The following is a 17,212-nucleotide window of genomic DNA, read 5'->3' as shown; positions in this document are numbered from 1 at the left end:
TCCCTGCTAGGGGATCTCTCACGGTACCGATGGGTGTACGGTTCCCGATGGCGAGAAGCTAGCCGGTGTGGCGGTGAGAAGGTGATGCTCTTAAGTTTCTTAGGAGCGGATATGTCACGGAAGGAACGCATATCGATCTGGTGCCCTTGCATTTGGGTTGAGAGCTCTATTGGCTCTTCGGCGAGGAAGTCTTCCGGCATGGATTCGTGGATGAAAGGCAAGCGAGACTGGATTCTGATAACCTCTTCTTCAATCCTGTCTATCGGTAGTGATCGTTGTGCAGGAGTCGGGGGCGATCTCAGAGTGGTAGTCGCCATAGAAACCACGGACTCAGGTGCCTTAGGATCCGATGGAGTCGAGTCCGATGTTTTTCTTGGCTCCTTATGGGCCTTAGATGATGACGAATCCAAGTGTTTCTTCTTGGAGTCATGTGATTTCTTTGTATGTTTGCTGGACTTAGGCTTACTGGGAGCCAAGGCCACTGAAGCTGCCGGTTTCGCTACGTCTCCTTGCGGAGTTAGGGAGGGTGGCGATCTTTGGGGTCCAGTGGAATGCGACATGGTGGGTCGAAGGGCGGATTCCAAAAGGTGGCTTTTCAGTCTTGCGGTGCGATTTTTTCTGGCCTGTTTTCCGAATTGAGTGCAGTGGGTGCAGACGTCCGTTCTGTGGCCTTCCCCCACACAGAACAGGCACAGCGAGTGGCTGTCGGATGTGGGGATTTTTGCTCCGCAACACGTGCACTTTTTAAAAGTGATTTTAGCGTCCTTTCCGTCCATACGCCCGGGGGGGGGGAGGTGGGGTAGGAGAAGGGAAAGAAATGAGGTGATAGAAAGCGGGTAAAGTTATCTTTTTTGGGGGGGTTGGGTTTTTTTTTTACGATACCAGTAAGAAGAAGGACGAAAAGCAAAGGACGATAGAAGACTGAAGGTCGGTCGGAAGAAATAAGGTAGGCAAAAGCTAGTAGACGAAGGAGACGCAGTGAGGTAAGACTATCCCGGGCGGCGGTTAGAAAGAAACTGGGTGGGTGGAGCGCCTTCCCCTCGCTCCAGGCATGCGCAGTGGATGCCTGCTCCCCAGAGCAGGAGGGAACGCGCACCAAAAATAACGCCTAGGCTAGCTTTTAAAATCTCCGAGGTCGGGTTCATCCTGGCGGGAAAACCCATGTGTGGGACTGCACAGAGACCACGAAGAAGATCTGAAATTTTTCCTCAGCCAAAAAAGCAGCTCCCTGTGAGGTAGTGGAATGTGTCTACAAACTGATTGTTTGGAAAAGCCTGTGAAAGCTCTGAGGAGAATTAACAAAACAATGGCTTCTATGGTCTCTCCAAGTCTGCACTATGGGAATGTCATGGAATTTACCGAGCTAGAAGGAAAGACCAGAAGTGAAAGATGCCACCCTTGATGGGGACTGACCCTTGATGTGTGGACTTTCTCATAAGAAATAGCAAAAGGATTGTGTGTGTGCGAGAGAGAGAGAGAGAGAGAGAGAGAACGAACTGATTCTTTATGTTTAGTGGTGATGGTGAAGAGGTTGCAGAATTAAACCTGCAAAATGCCAGGCTGCCATTTGAAGATATAAAAAGGGTAAAGACATGTTGGCATTTAGCAGGATTTCCTCTGCAGCATCCTCTCCTTCATAATGCAACTCCTCTTCCCCTCCCGCCAAAAAAACCCCCTACTCTGCTTATATACACCCATGCCAGCCAATGCAGAAGAGTTCCCTTTTTCCTTACCCACACAGACAGAAAATAAGAAATCTCTTCCCCATTACAGCAGGAATATGGACATTTTAAAGCCTCCAGCACTCTGAACACAAAATATAAGTCATCAAGGAGGGCCACTTGCCTCCTTTCCTCCCTCTCTCCTCCCCAAATTGGCCTGCCAACTCATGTTACCATTTCTCTGCAACTTGTGGGAAATTCTTGCTGAAGGACCTAGCAATCTAATCACATTAGAGGGAAACCAATGCTTTCAAATTTAATCATTCCTTACAAGTTTCAGTCTTCCCTTAAAGAAAATACAGAATTCCCACAAATCATAAAATAGATATGCAAATGAATGCATTCCCCCTCCTGACAAGGACAGCAAGAATTACAATTGCTTTTTAAATAAGAATAGAATATTGACACTCCGAGAAACTGCTGTTAAGAAATTAAGTGGAAAAGATATAATTTTGTGATGTATCACATATCAGAACTGTGTCCTCAACAAAGACAAGATATAATAGCTGTTGATGATAAATGATAATCTGATTATAATACCCCCTTTTTCCCAGTAACCCATTCCCTATATAATAATGATTACAAAAGCATTATTATAAAAAGAGAGAGAGAAAGAATTACGATTGCTAAAAGAAGTGCTGTCTAAGTGGTCATCAGGACACTTTTTTCAAAAGCCCCCACATTTTGCTTGTGCCCGTGCAGGGGTGGCTTCTCTCTGTATGCTCTGTCAGGTTGTGACTTCCTAGGGGCTCTCCCATCCAAGTACAAAGCAGGGCTGGCCAAGTTTAACTCCTAAAGTCTGACAGGATCAGACTAGCCTGGGCCACACAGGTCAAAACACACCTTGCCATAAATGCCATTAAAGTGAATATCTTCTTTATTATTGTGCAATGCCATATGAACGAGGATTGCTGGAGAAAGAAAAAGTTGGCTTGCATAACGGTGCCTTGACTGAAAGAAAATCGTATGGTGTTCTGTCCCAATTAACTCTGCTTGGTTATATGGCCCTTCATCACCCCAGCATTCGAGGGCAGGCAAGAGGATCGGTTCTCATCCTCCATATGGTTTTCCCTTTTTGCAGATTCCCAGAGACGGATCACTGGCATGAGTCTGCCCCTTATCCTGGAGTCTAAGGACAGATTAAGCATTCAGCTGGTTTACTGGCCACCTACTTCCTCAGTTGGTTGTGTGTCTGAGACAGCTGTGAGCATGGTGCTGGAGACACCTAGGCTGACTGTTTTTGGGGACCTCATGCTGAGATTACCTTGCTGGAGTCTGTAGTCTCTTCGGTTGCCAAGGGCCTCTCTCAAGACACAGCAAGCCCAATATATGAAAACGTTGGATCTGATATTTGGACCAAACCTTTGAGGGAAGGTCTGGTTTGAGGTCAGAGCTTCAGGTCGTGAGCAGAATTCAAACCACAGTACTGCAGTACTGCTGCTTTACCACTCTGTGCCACGGGGCCGCTAATATGAGAGCAAAGGGGGGTAGTTTGGAGAGTCAGTTTGGTGTAGTGGTTAAGTGTGCGGACTCTTATCTGGGAGAACCGGGTTTGATTCCCCACTCCTCCACTTGCACCTGCTGGAATGGCCTTGGGTCAGCCATAGCCCTGGCAGAAGTTGTCCTTGAAAGGGCAGCTGCTGGGAGAGCCCTCTCCAGCCCCACCCACCTCACAGGGTGTCTGTTGTGGGGGAGGGAGATAAAGGAGATTGTGAGCCGCTCTGAGACTCTTCGGAGTGGAGGGCGGGATATAAATCCAATATCTTCTTCTTCTTATAAATGTGATAAAGTAGAATGTCTGTATTTTGTGCAGTCCCTTTGTGCCTGTTTGCTGCACACAGGAAGCAAATGCTAGCCTGGCCTCTTCTTCCCTTCCCGCCATAGCAGACCCAAGCAGTTAAGCATTAATGACAAACTCTACGTGCAGGATCTTGTCCTTCGCTTATGCTACCATGTAACACTCTAGAAACATTTGGGCTCTATGAAATAGCAACAAATGCAAAATTTAGACTGTAGTAACAGCATGTTCAGAATGCTATCATGAATAAATACTATAGACTGAGCTCATGAAACAGCCTCATGTGCAGATATAGCATTCACACCTGCCTGCACCCTGGGCCCTCCTTCTGCACCCCCTTATTTCTGGCTTCATCAACCTGGCTGGTTTGGTCTCCCAGATTACCTGCAAATTCTTGAGTGTGAAGCAGATAGATAAGCAAATTGCATTGCATGGAATACTTCATATTGTAGGATTAAACGTCTGTTTATCAAGATTCCAGGTTATCACCATATAAAGTGCTGAAATAAGAAGATAAATCCCAGAAACAACTGTGTGGTTTGGCAATCTGAACAGGATGTGTCCCTTGTCTTCAGGTACTGCAGTTTAAAGGATTTCCCACACTGCCACTTTAAAAGTCCTGTCAGGAAACAAAATACCTGTCTGACATCTATCATAGTATCACACTGAAAAATTTGGCCAAGGAGGAGTTCAAAATATTTATAAAATTAACTTTAAATATTTTTAGCTTCTAAACAATTAAATGGAGTATGTGTTTACAGAGATCTTTGAAGTGTTTACAATTATTTTCTGCCAAAAATTATCGAATAAGGAACTTGGAGTGGAGATGCACTGAAAGCAGCTAGTTTTGAAGCTGCTGTCCAAATCATTTAAAATTTATTATAGCAAAAAGCTGTCAGTTACTCCATTTCTATGTTCCAAAATAGAAATGCTTTTACAATAACCTCCCCTTGCTGCAGAAATACCCAGCAAAATATGCCTCTAGGCGAAACTAGGGAACAAGGCAGAGTATGGGCGTATTCCTACATTGCAGTGGCCTCATTTCACACAGCAAGACTGGTCCTGAGGAGTGATACTACTTGTCACAACAGCACATCACCATGAGCTTTAAGGACTGTGGATACAACAAGGTAAGAAAGGCAAGGAAGGACTTGTGCCAATCTCATAAAAGAGAGGGACTCTATGAGTCAAAGATTACTGTTAAAAACCACCAAGTATATTTCTATTTATGAAAGCTAGTTTGGTGCAGTGGTTAAGAGTGAGTACTCTAATCTGGGAGAACCAGGTCTGATTCCCCAGACCTCCACATGCAACTGTTGGTGTGACCTTGGGTCAGCCATAGTTATATCAGTGCTGTTCCTCTCAAGAGCAGTTTCTGTCAGAGCTCTCTCAGCCCCACCTACCTCACAGGCTGTCTGTTGTGGGGAGAGGAAGGGAAAGGAGATTGGAAGTCACTCTGCTCAAAATACAGATGTTCTATGCATTTTCCTCTCATTTATTGCTAGCAAGACGAGTGCAGGCAGCATTCAGGGAGAGGCCTCAGGCTCCTAGCGGATCCACTGGTCTCCAGGAGGTATTGGAGCCCATCACTTTCAGAATCCAGCAGAGACTTTCCACAGAGCTCTCTGAGCAGGAGTTACCAGGCTCCGAATGTGGGAACGGCAACTCAGACCTCCGGGGAATTAGTGCACCAACCATCCCAGATCGTTTGCTGTCTTCAGTGTTCCTGAAAAGGGCATTTCCCAATGGCAGCATTGTTCTTTTAAATGCCTTGTGTGGCTCAACAAGTCATCTGGCATTGCAGAGGAGGGAAGCTGAACTTCACAGTGGTTTGCATCCTGCTATCCCAGGGAGCTCTCCAAGGTTCTGTAGCACCCATACAGTCAGGTGTCGCTCCTGGCTGCCTTCTGCTTTTGGCCAAGTCCTCCTAGATGTTGCTCAACTTCAGCCCAGAATCACCACAAAACTAGAGCACAGCCGGGGGAGGGGGGAGAGGGGATTTTTCTGATTGTCCAGGTACATGTCCTATTTCTCTCAGTGCATGCCAGTATGGGGACTTTCTTTTCTTCTGGATTATGCTTGTTAGAAGGAATTTGTGACAGTCAGATCCTCCAAGCAAAGAAATGTCAGTATAGAAGCTGTGTTGTTTACTTGCAGACAAAAAGACAAGCCATGGTAACACACTAGGGAACTGTGTACATTAATGTGGCTATTTAAAAGGCTTCCCACTTCTTGCAAATTTTAAAACAGATGCACTTCCTGACCAACCTTTACAAGAAACTGAACTAGGAAGCCCATAAAATATTTATAGCCCTTCTGCTTGGAAAGCTCATTAGGCACTGAAAAGGTCTCCATTTAATTGGGGGAGGAGCTCTCCAACAGATAATTTTTGTTACAGGCATGCACCCCAGAAAGATTTATTTTCAGATCAGTTTTTACTTTCCTTTCTGCAGTAGCTGTAAAAATACCTGTAAGCTCAGAAGTATTTTTTCCTATTTACTTGGTTCAGCTTCCATATGTCTTCATGCTGGGGCCTGCAGAGACAACCAGGAAACAGCAGAAACATCTGGTTCCATCCCAAACAATTCTGGCAGAGTCCACTCAGACTTCAGAGATGACTGCCCTTGCTCTGCCTGCCTAGAAATCTTCAATTTGGTTGAGGGTCTAGACTGCCATATAACCTTCAGATGTTTTCATGGTGTACCCCAAACCTACTAAAAAGCAATGGGTCCCTGATTCATCCAAAAAGAGAAGGAAAACTAAACTAAACAGATGTATCTGACCTTATGTCAGCAGCAATTACATATACTGTAAATAGTAATATTGCCAATATATACTTTCCCAATTAGGTCCTAAACGTACAAGTAAAATTCCCTTACCAAGGCAATAAGTATGTCCAAACAGGAGACAGATGTGCAACAGTGACCTTCTTAGTTGTTATGCTGAATTACAAGTTATTACAACATTCAGAACAAACACACACACCCAGGACTCACAGGGCTATTCGTTTCTTATCTATTAACATATGCTAAACTCATTCAGTCTTTACATATGCATTCCCACCGAGAATACATCCTCTGTATTTTAGTGTATTTATTTTTCAGAATAGTATATCAGAATAGTGATTGCAATGCAATATATTACATCGTGTTCCTTGTGTCAAGCATGGTAAAACTTATTGGTGATTTATGGTTTTATGGCTCTCTTTGAAACTGGTCTGTGAAACATCATGGGGAGTCAGTGTGGCTTGGTTCTGTTATTTGTTCCCTTCCCCCCTACTTGCTTTATTGCTTGGGATAATAGAATAGTGAGAAACGAAACTAATAGTGAGAAGAGAAGAAGTAACACCTTCCCATACATTCCTACATGGGAGTGTAGGCCATCTGGGAGCCCAGGGAGGAGTGTGGCGCCACTGCTAACGCATGCATGCACGAAAGCCGAAGCCCCCTTGTTGGAGGTGGAGGTGGAAGGACCCCAAGAACCGTCGGGTCAGGGGAAAGAAGAAGATGAAGTGACCTGAGAATTCCGCTTGATGGTGAGGAAAGAGGTCAAGGGGGTTGCCAAGAGGTTGTGGGATGAGATGCAAGCAACTGCCACCCTCATGGCCAAAGAATTCAGTAAGCAGGTCAATCGAATCATGAGACCGAGAGACCCAAGAGGAATCCCACAACCACCCGCGGCTAGACCCTCCGTGATCCTGCCCAGGGCACAACCAATGGGGGTGCCTCTTCCCCAAGAAGGGGGGCAAGGAAGGGAGTAGGAAGCCACTTTTGATGGGGACCCAGAAGAAGTGGAGTACTTCACCATCCAGGCCAACAGCTACATGCACTACTGGGGGAACACCTTCCCAGACAAATTCCGCAGGGTCGATTACCTTGGGTCGAAGCTAAAGGGGGCAGCTAAGCGCTGGTATGTGAGCTTGTACGAGGCAATGAGCCCAGAGCTGGACAATGTTGCCACCTTCCTCCAGGTGCTACTGACCAAGTATGAAGATCCCCTGCAGGAGACCCGTGCACTGGCCACCCTGAGGGTCATCCAGCAAGGATCTAAGTCAATCCGCGAGTACGCAGCCGAGTTCCGCTCCAATGCAGCTAAGGTGAGAGGTTGGAGCGAGCTGATGAAGATCGAGCATTTCACCAGCGGGCTGAACGCGAGTGTACTGGTTCGGGCCCTGTAGCAAGCGAGGCTGACCACCCTGATAGGGTGGATACAACTGGCTGGCGAAGTAGAGATTAACATGAAAAGAGTGGCTTTACAATGACAGCAGCAGAGCGGCAAGGGAAGTCGTGACCGGAAAGCCGGGGTGAAAACGGAGGTGAAGAAGACCCAGGTGGGGGGAGGAGCAGGAAGATCCCCGTCAACCCACAAATGCTTTCTCTGTGGTGACCCAAACCACCTGGTCATCAACTGTCCCAATCCCCCGCGACCAGCGTCGGCCGCTACAAAGACAAGCACCCCAACGCCGAAGAAGTCAACCAGCCACCCTAAGGATGCGGCGAAGAGCAGCGTGGCGGCAAGTTCGACTCTGGAGGAGGAGACCATCATCATCGACGAGCTGAGTGAGATGTCCTGGGAGGACGAGCCGGCAGGAAACGAGATCGACCTGCTCTAAATGGTACCAACCAGCAGGTCGCAGAATCACTGGCACTGCTCAGGGTGAGAATAACCGGGTTGTTATTTTTGTTCCATTGACTTTGCTAAACTGCAAGCTTAGACGGTTCATCCATGTGAAGGCCATGATTGACTCGGGGTGCACGAGGGACATAATCACCCCTAAATTGGTGGATGCTCTGGGACTCCCCACAGCTTCCTTGCCCCATCCTATTCAATTTGAACAGATGGATGGGTCGGTGATGAAGGGGGAACCTTGTATTTTGGAAACTCAGTTGGTCCCAGTGGGCATTGAGGATCATTGGGACAAAGAGGCCTCCGTAATAGCTCCCTCTTCCTCATATGATGTGGTGTTGGGGGTGGGTTGGTTAGCGAAGCATGAGCCAGACACCCGATGGGGAGATCCGACAATAGAATTCACTGATGTGAAATGTCAAACTCATCAGTGGAAAAGGGAGTGGGGACCTAACCCCCCGCCCCGGAATGAAAAGGTTTGCTTAACGGTGGAGGAAGTTCAAGCGATCCCCAAAGCATATCGGGACTTACGGGGGTGTTCAGTGAGCAGGGAGCGGACGAACCCCCTCCCCATAGAGAGACAGATTGTGCCATTGAGTTGATCCCGGGGCAAACATACTGAAAGCAAAGCTGTACTCGATGGGGTGGGCTGAAAAGATGGAACTACGCAAATTCCTAGTTAAAAACCTGAAAAGGGGCTTCATACGGCCTGCTACAGCCCCCCATGCAGCCCCCGTCCTCTTTCAGAAGAAGAAGGATGGCTCGCTCAGACTATGTACTGATTTTTGCGGTATTAATGGGATTTAATGCCTACCCGATACCCCTCATCAAGGACTTACTCAGTACGGTATCGGAGGGGCAGATTTTTACCAAGTTGGACCTAAGAGATGTGTACTTCAGAGTGCGCATAAAAGAGGGGGACGAATGGAAAACAGCCTTCAATACCCCTATGGGACAATTTGAATACTTGGTGATGCCGTTTGGCCTCCAAGGGGCCCCAGGAGTCTTTATGAACTTTATACATTAAGTGTTGAGAGAGTATTTGTATAAGGCGGTGGTGGTGTACCTGGATGACATCATTATCTATTCAGAGGATCTCAAATCACATGTGAAACTGGTGCGAGAGGTCCTCAGCACGTTCCAAAAGCACAAATTGTATGCTAAGTTGTCTAAATGTGAGTTCCACTGGACCAAACTTGATTACTTGGGTTTCAGAGTGTCTGGGAAGGGACTGGCCATGGATCCGAGTAAGGTCCAAGCGGTATTAGATTGAGCTCCCCTGAGGACATGTAGACAGCTCCAGTCATTTCTCGGGTTCACCAATTTTTACTGTAATTTCATTCAGGGGTTCGCCCAGACGATGTTACCCCTTACTGAACTGTTGAAAACTAAAGGGAGGGGTCCTGACGCCAAAAAACCGCAGGCAAAATTGAATTGGGCGCCTAGGTGTCAGGAGGCATTTACCAAGCTTAAAAGACTATTTACAAGTGAACCTGTCTTGAGTCACCCCAATGAGCTGAAGCCCTTCATTGTTCAATGTGACACCACTGACGTCACGGTAGGAGCTATCCTCATGCAGAGGGATGAGGAGGAGCAATTGAAACCCTGTGGTTAAATTTCTAAAAAATTTTCCCATGAGCAACGAAACTGGTCTGTATGGGATGAGGCATTTCCAGTGACTTACGCGCTAAAGACCTGGAGATCATGGCTAGAAGGAGCCAAAGTACCATTTGAAATTTGGACTGATCACAAAAATTTGGAAGCACTTACAGGTCGCCATAAGCTCACTGAAAAGCAGATTCGGTGGGCGGGGTTCTGTTCGAAATTTGATTTCAGTCTGAAGCACATACCAGGAACTAAAAACTTTTTGGCAGACGCCCTTTCGCGACTTCCCCAGCACAAGTCAGAGGGAGGAGGTAGTAGACTCTCTGATCTCTCCCACCCAAGTGGCAGGCATGGTAACTACCTGGGCCCGGTCCAAGCAGAACCTTCATACAGAGAAGTGGGGAGGGAAGCGACTAGCCACAGAAACTGAAAACGAGGAGGGAGATCGGCCAGGTGAAGTGCAGAAAGGGGAGGATGGGTACTGGTACAAGGATGGTAAATTATATGTTCCTACAAGCCTCCACGTGGAGGTTTTACAATTTTGCCATTCCAATAAACTGGCGGGGCATTTTGGGTACATGAAGACACTACATTTGATCAATAGACAGTTCTGGTGGCCCTCTATGAAAAAGGACATATCCAAATTTGTGGCATCCTTCTCCATCTGCCTAATGGCCAAATGGAGGGGGGAAAGCCTCCTGGTCTATTGAAACCTTTGGAAACAGCGACACGCCCCTGGTCCGTGATGTCCATGGACTTTATAGTAGAATTGCCCATCTCGCAAGGAAAACTCTAATTCTGGTAGTAGTGGACACATTTTCAAAGCAAGCACATTTCATTCCATGTGCACAACTGCCTACGGCCAAAAAACTGGCATACTTGTTTTTCCATCACATTGTGAAAATCTACTCATTCCCAGATAAGATAATTAGTGACTGTGGCCCGCAATTCGTTGCCAACTTTTGGCGGGAGTTTTGCAAATTGATGGTATAGAACAAGGCTTGAGCTCAGCTTACCATCCCCAGACGGACGGCCAGACGGAACGAGTGAATGCGCTTCTAGAGCAGTATTTACGGTGTTATGTGAATCACCAACAATCCAACTGGGTGGATCTGCTGCCGTTTGCTGAGTATGGGTATAACAATAGTGTTCACATCTCAACCAAGGCGTCGCCTTTCCAGACAGTGAATGGATACGAGGGCAAGCGTGTCCCGTTATTGCCGGGGGGGAGAGGGGCCTAGAGATCCCACAACTTTTGAGCAATGGTGGGGAAAATTAGGAGAGAGTTGGAAGCTCATACAGGAGAACTTGGAAGTGGCCAAGGAAGCTTATAAAAAACAATATGACAAATCACATGTTCTAGTGTGGGATTTCAAGGTGGGGGATACAGTGTTTGTATCGACCAAAAACTTACGCCTGAATCAACCTTCTAAGAAGCTGGCTTATCAAGTGGGTAATCAACAAAGTGACTGTGGAACTGGAATTACCCAAACTGTTTAGTAAAATATACCCTGTATTTCATTGCAGTCTTCCGCGCAGAGACCTAGGTGGTACCCCTTGGCACCCTCGACCGCCAGCTCCACAACCTATCCAGATTGGGAATCAGAGTCATCATGAAGTGCAAGAAATTTTAGATGCAAAATTTAAGCGTGGAGTGTTGTATTATTTGATCAAGTGGAAACACTTCCCTGCCAGTAACACCTTCCCATACATTCCTAAATGGGAGTGTAGGCCATCTGGGAAAGCAAGGACGAGATACTGATAACGTAGTTTTTATTTAGCAATAAACGTTTTTATTTAGCAATAAACGTAGTTTTTATTTAGCAATAAACGTAGTTTTGTATCTACTTGACTCGTTCATTTGAAAATCGCATGCTTGACACCTTGATCCCTAAGAAAAGGATGCTGTTCATTAACTCCATGCTTGGGAGGAGGAAATGAATGGAGTATCCCCACCATTGCTTTGACAATTAATACATCTGCACCCATAGCTATCAAACAACCGGAAACCTGCCATGGAAGCACTTCGCTGGGGAAGCCACTGGAATTTGCTGGTGACTACTGGATCTGCATAGGAGTCATCTTAGCATGAGGTAAGGACAAGAGGGCACGAGATCCAGATGTGCACATTATTGTGCCCATTTAATATGGAGGGGAAGGGTGGCTATATTGGGCCAAACTGCTAATGTGATCACACCCAAAAGTTAGTGTTTTGGGTTCAAAAGTGCATTACTTTGCACTTGCTCACACTGAACCTCATTTGTCACATTGATGTCCAATCGCCAGATCCCTCTGGATCCTCCCTGATCCTCACCACCCTGAACAAGTTAGTGTCATCTGCAGACTCGGCCACTTCACTGCTTACTCCCAACTTTGAATCATTAATGAACAAGCTAAAAAGTACCGGACTCTGTACCAAGCCCTGTGGTACCCCATGGCTTCCCAGCCTCCAGCATTCAATCTGTTTCCTGTTAATTAACCAGGTTTTAATCCACAAGAGGACTTTATTTATTTTTCCCCCTCAATTTATTACTCACCCTCTCCTTCCACCACAAGGCTCTCAATGACAATGAGTTACAACTTATAATAACAAGAACCATAATTCAATATTAAAACAATTCTCAAAAGTAATCACTCATGGGCATTCGATGAAATTGTTGAGCAGTCGGGTTAAAACGGATAAAAGGAAGTACTTCTTCATCCAAAGGGTGATTAACATGTGGAATTCACTGCCACATGAGGTGGTAGCGGCTATAAGGATAGCCAGCTTCAAGAAGGGGTTAGATAAAAATATGGAGCAGAGATGCCACAATGTGTGTATATATATATGTATATGTGTGTATATATAATTTTTTTGGCCACTGTGCGAGACAAGAGTGTTGGGCTGGATGGGCCATTGGCCTGATCCAACATGGCTTCTCTTATGTTCATAATAAAACCAATAATAACAAACTGAGTTGAATACATGGCACACAGCAATACAGTATCCAAACTGGGAAGAGGCAGGAGAGAGAGGAAGCAGAAGGGTCAATCAGATGGAAATGTCATCCTCATCTATTAGATGCTTCCATCAGAGGCCTGGCGGAACAGTTCTGCTTTGTCATCTTGTCCTCTTTGCTTCAAACAATTTTATTAGTAACATATGGTAATAAATTTCAATTTCTTACATCATTAATAATTACTTTTTTATCTATCCCATATATTACTTTCTACCCACCCCTCCCCCCATTACTTGACCCCCGCCGGAGTTATATACTTAAAATCTTAATATTAAAGGTACCCTTAATTAATAAGAACCAAAATTATTTTCCTCCTCCCTCTTGTACTTAGTCATTATCAAAAATTGTCCAATGTCCTTTTATTTTCCACTCTTTTTCTACGTATCTTCTGAACTTTTTCCACTCCATCTTGTCCTCTTATCCCATGACTGCTGAGCTTACTCTGGAGCCTTCAGTGAGGAACTTTATCAAAAGCTTTCTGGAAGTCTAGGTAAACAACATCTATTGGGTCACCCCTGTCCACATGTCTGTTCACTCCCTCAAAGGACTCTAAAAGCTTAGTAAGACAAGATCTTTCCTTACTATATTTAATAAACTAATTATATCTTTAATAACAGATCCCACCAACTTACCCAGTATCTATGTTAGACTAATCAGCCTGTAATTTTCCATATCTCCTCTGGAATCTTTTTAAAAGATGGGGATTACATTAGCTATCTTCCAGTTCTCAGGTATGGAGGCAGATTTTAGTGACAGATTGCAAATTTTTGTCAGGAGATCCACATTTGAGTTCTTTCAGAAGTCTTTGATGTATGCCACCTGGCCCTGATGATTTGTCAGTTTTTAATTTGTCTATCACTTGTACAGCCTCCTCTCTCATCACCTCAATCTGACTCTGGTCTTTCAGCACCCCTCCTGAAATCTGCAGTTCTGGAGTGGACAAACATCTCTCATCTTTGATAGTGGAGACAGAGGCCGCACCACCCCCCCCCCCCCAAAAAAAAGAAAAAAAAAGCATTCAGCTTCTCTGCCATTTCAATATCATCTTTTAGTAATCCTTTTACTTCTTGGCCATTCAAGGGTCCCATTGCCTCCCTGGCTGATTTTCTGCTTCTAATGTATTTAAAGAAATTTTTATTATTAGTCTTCTTGTGTGTGTGTGATATGTTCCTCATAGTCTCTTTTTGCCTGTTTGATTACTGACTTGCATTTAATTTGCCAAATCCTGTGCTCCCTTTTATTGACCTCACTTGAACTAGCCTTCCACTGCTTGAAGGAACCCATCTTATGTTTTACGGCTTTTATTACTTTGTTCATTAACCATGCAGGCCTTTTTAAATACCTAATCATACCTTTTCTAATCTATGGTATACATTCTCTATGGTTTTTCAGTATTGTAGTTTTAAATAGTCTCCAAACTTCCCAAAGGGATTTGACCCTCCTTACCTTTCCTTTCAGTTTCTTCCTCACACGCCCATTTAAAAAAAGTTACACTTCTAAAGTTAAATGTGGCTGCATTAGTCTTTAGAGGCAACTCCTTATTTACATAAATGTTAAATTTTATAGCATTATGGTCATTATTCCCAACTGGTGGTATCACATGTACATCTCTCACCAGATCCTTACTTAGAACCAAGTCCAGAATCACCTCATCTCTGGTAGGTTCAGTTACCATCAGATCCAGGGCACAGTAATTGAGAGTATATAGAAACTCAGTCTCTTTCTCCTGACATATTGACCCAATCAATGTTAAAATCTTAAACAACATCTCATGCATAATACAACATCTAATTTGAACATGGACACTAGTACCAGAGCTGTAAATAAACTCAGATGCCAACTTTGCTGTCACATAAACCGAGATGAAGTGAGGGCGCAGAAAACTGTAACATGACAGAGATAATCCACATAAGTAATTCACTATATTACAATGAGATGAAAATCACTCCCCACAGAAAGACGTTTTCATACTCCTCAGTAGTATGAGGTCAAGGTACAAAGTGGTACAAACCCTACTATGACTGCTTCCAATCAGGTGGCTGAACTTTCACATGTTAGCATGCAAAGGTTTACCACCGAATGTACACTTGACAGACAGCCATACCCAGTACTGGCTCCCTGGCTGCAAACATGTACTCACCATATTATTATTTTAATGTGTCAATTATTAAAATATAACGTATGAAAGGAAAGACTTGGTCCTTTCAGCCTTCTGTAATTCATGCTCATTGTTTGTTTATTCTTTTCTAAATCTGTAGTTAGCAGGTCATTTAAAATCCAGTGCTTACCGTGACACCAAAAAAGTTTGTCTCATTCATTGCATCCAGAAAAATTTTCCCAAGCTCTTTGTTGGTGTAGTTGAAGTCCTCGATCTTTTGGTTTTTGTTGGTGGCGTTCAGGTACTTCATAGCTCGCTGCAGAGTCTTGGCAATGACCCAGATGCCATCATAAGCAAAGCCATGGAACTTACTGGACTCAACAGTCCCCCTCCTTTCATTATATTCATTTTCATACTGCTGTGGAGTCTGCCAAAAAGAAAGGAAAGCTGGTTCATTGGACCATCTACTATTTAAACCAGAAATCAGCGAACAGCTTTGCCCTCAAGACTGTGAAAGTTTTTTAGATTTTCAGCATTTCTTCCAGATAGGCATAGTTCAGCTCACATCATCTAGTCGCTCCAGCAAAGTACCTGCTTCCATCCAGTATAGGGTCACTGCAGCTCTGTGCTGGATTGAGCTTCCTTTGCTGCCTCTGACATTCCAGAGGCAATCCCTCCTGCCTCCTGCAAGGGATTCAGACCCTCCCAGTGGAATCCTAGGAGCCCTGTCCTGGGAATAAGCACCCGCCCGCCCACCCTCTGAGCAGACCTGCCTGAGATGGCACTGCATGCCAGCTGGGACAAAGGAACTACTTGCGGGGCCTGTTGGCATGAGCAGGGCAAGAACAAAGTCATAGCAAGTTCTGGGAGAAGAAACTGCTGACCCTTGGCCTGCAGCACACTTTACTCCTCAATTCTGCCACTATGTTCCAGACAAGAATTTTTATCCTACATCAGGGGTGGGGAACCTCTGTCCCGAAGGCCGTATACAGCCCTCGAGGTCACTTGGTGTGGCCCTTGGAAATTGCTGGACTGAACCGAGCCATGTGGCAACCTCCCTGGGGTCTGGCTGGCCAGCGAGGATCGTGGGGCCCAGCTGCTCTGTGCAGCAGCCTCCCCAGGGCCAGGCAGGGATCACAGGGCCCAGATGTACTGTGCGGCAGCCTCCTGGGGCCTGGCCAGCTGGCCAGAATTGCTGCAGGACCTGGAAAAGTTACTGTCACAGTTCAGTTTGCACTTGATTATCCCAGATGGTGTGGCCTGATATGCTAATGAGTGTGTGATCTAATATGCTAATATTAGAGGATGTAGTCAATATGCTACTGAGTTCCTGATGGGCTTTTTCTACAAAAAAGCCCTGAATTTGCCTAGGGTGGCGGGCCTGGTATGTGTGTGTGTGTGTCAGATTAGGCTCTCCCCACATGACTTCAAATAGAAAAACAATTATTTGCATTAATTCTGCTGGCCTGAATCATTCTCCCTCGGCGGAGCACTGTTTTTTAAGTTGATAATTTTTTATGGCCCATGAATGATGTTATAAATATCCATATGGCCCTTGGCAGAAAAAAGGTTCCACACCCCTGTCCTACATTATGATGGTCACATTAGTAGACTGTCTACATGAGCTCCTCAGCAGTAAATTCCACAAATAAACACACCTCAATAAATGTCGACTGAGGCATACAGAATCTCCTTCTTGGAAAAAGCAGTGTCAGAGCAGTGAAAGCAAGGCACAGACATCGTTACATGATACAGCCACTGTCTTACATATACACATTAATCCACAGCTCAAAAAACCCCAGGCGCAAGGTTGCCATGGTGCCTAGAAATTTCATTCTGGTGCCTGATGGCTTCAACAATTATTTCATTTAGTGTCTCTCAGCAATTCTTAATGGAAATGTCAGGAGTTGGCTATTACTAGTTTTTCCACGAGTGTGAAAGAAGGAATGCATCCCCGTTGACCATCCAAGAGGTTATGTTTCGGATAATGGGAGCTTTATGGACAAAAGCCACGAGGGATGGGAAGTGTCACAGGGAGGGGAACTGGGCAAGGTGGATCCAACTCACAGCTTAGTCATCATTTCACATCAGAATGTTTTACTGTACAACATAAAAATATCTGTGCAAGAAGTTCTTGTTAGGGCTGGTTTATAACATCCACAAATGTTGATTCACTCAGTTTTAGGGATGAACAAAACTTCATGATGGGTCGACTGTCACGAACTTCCACAAACTTTTAAAGCAGTGATGATTCAGGGATAGATCAGAAAGCAGGCTTCCTTGGGAGGTGGTGGGCTCTCCTTCTATGGAGGCTTTCAAACAGAGGCTAGATGGCCATCTGACAGCAGTGCTGATTCTGTAAACT

General features: G+C 45.2%; 1 protein-coding gene across 1 annotated transcript in view; it reads right to left on the bottom strand.

The window, feature by feature from the left end:
* Positions 1–17,212, bottom strand: part of GABBR2 (gamma-aminobutyric acid type B receptor subunit 2) — an 824,150-nt gene that overhangs the window by 491,043 nt on the left and 315,895 nt on the right. The window contains exon 7 of the mRNA XM_060254061.1: positions 15,038–15,274. Within this exon, the coding sequence (XP_060110044.1) occupies positions 15,038–15,274 (237 nt within the window). The remainder of the gene's footprint in view (positions 1–15,037; positions 15,275–17,212) is intronic.

The sequence above is a fragment of the Heteronotia binoei genome, chromosome 14 (genome assembly GCF_032191835.1).
Source record: "Heteronotia binoei isolate CCM8104 ecotype False Entrance Well chromosome 14, APGP_CSIRO_Hbin_v1, whole genome shotgun sequence".
In the NCBI taxonomy this organism is placed as follows: Eukaryota; Metazoa; Chordata; class Lepidosauria; order Squamata; family Gekkonidae; genus Heteronotia; species Heteronotia binoei.
This window is presented reverse-complemented; position numbering and strand designations above follow the sequence as displayed.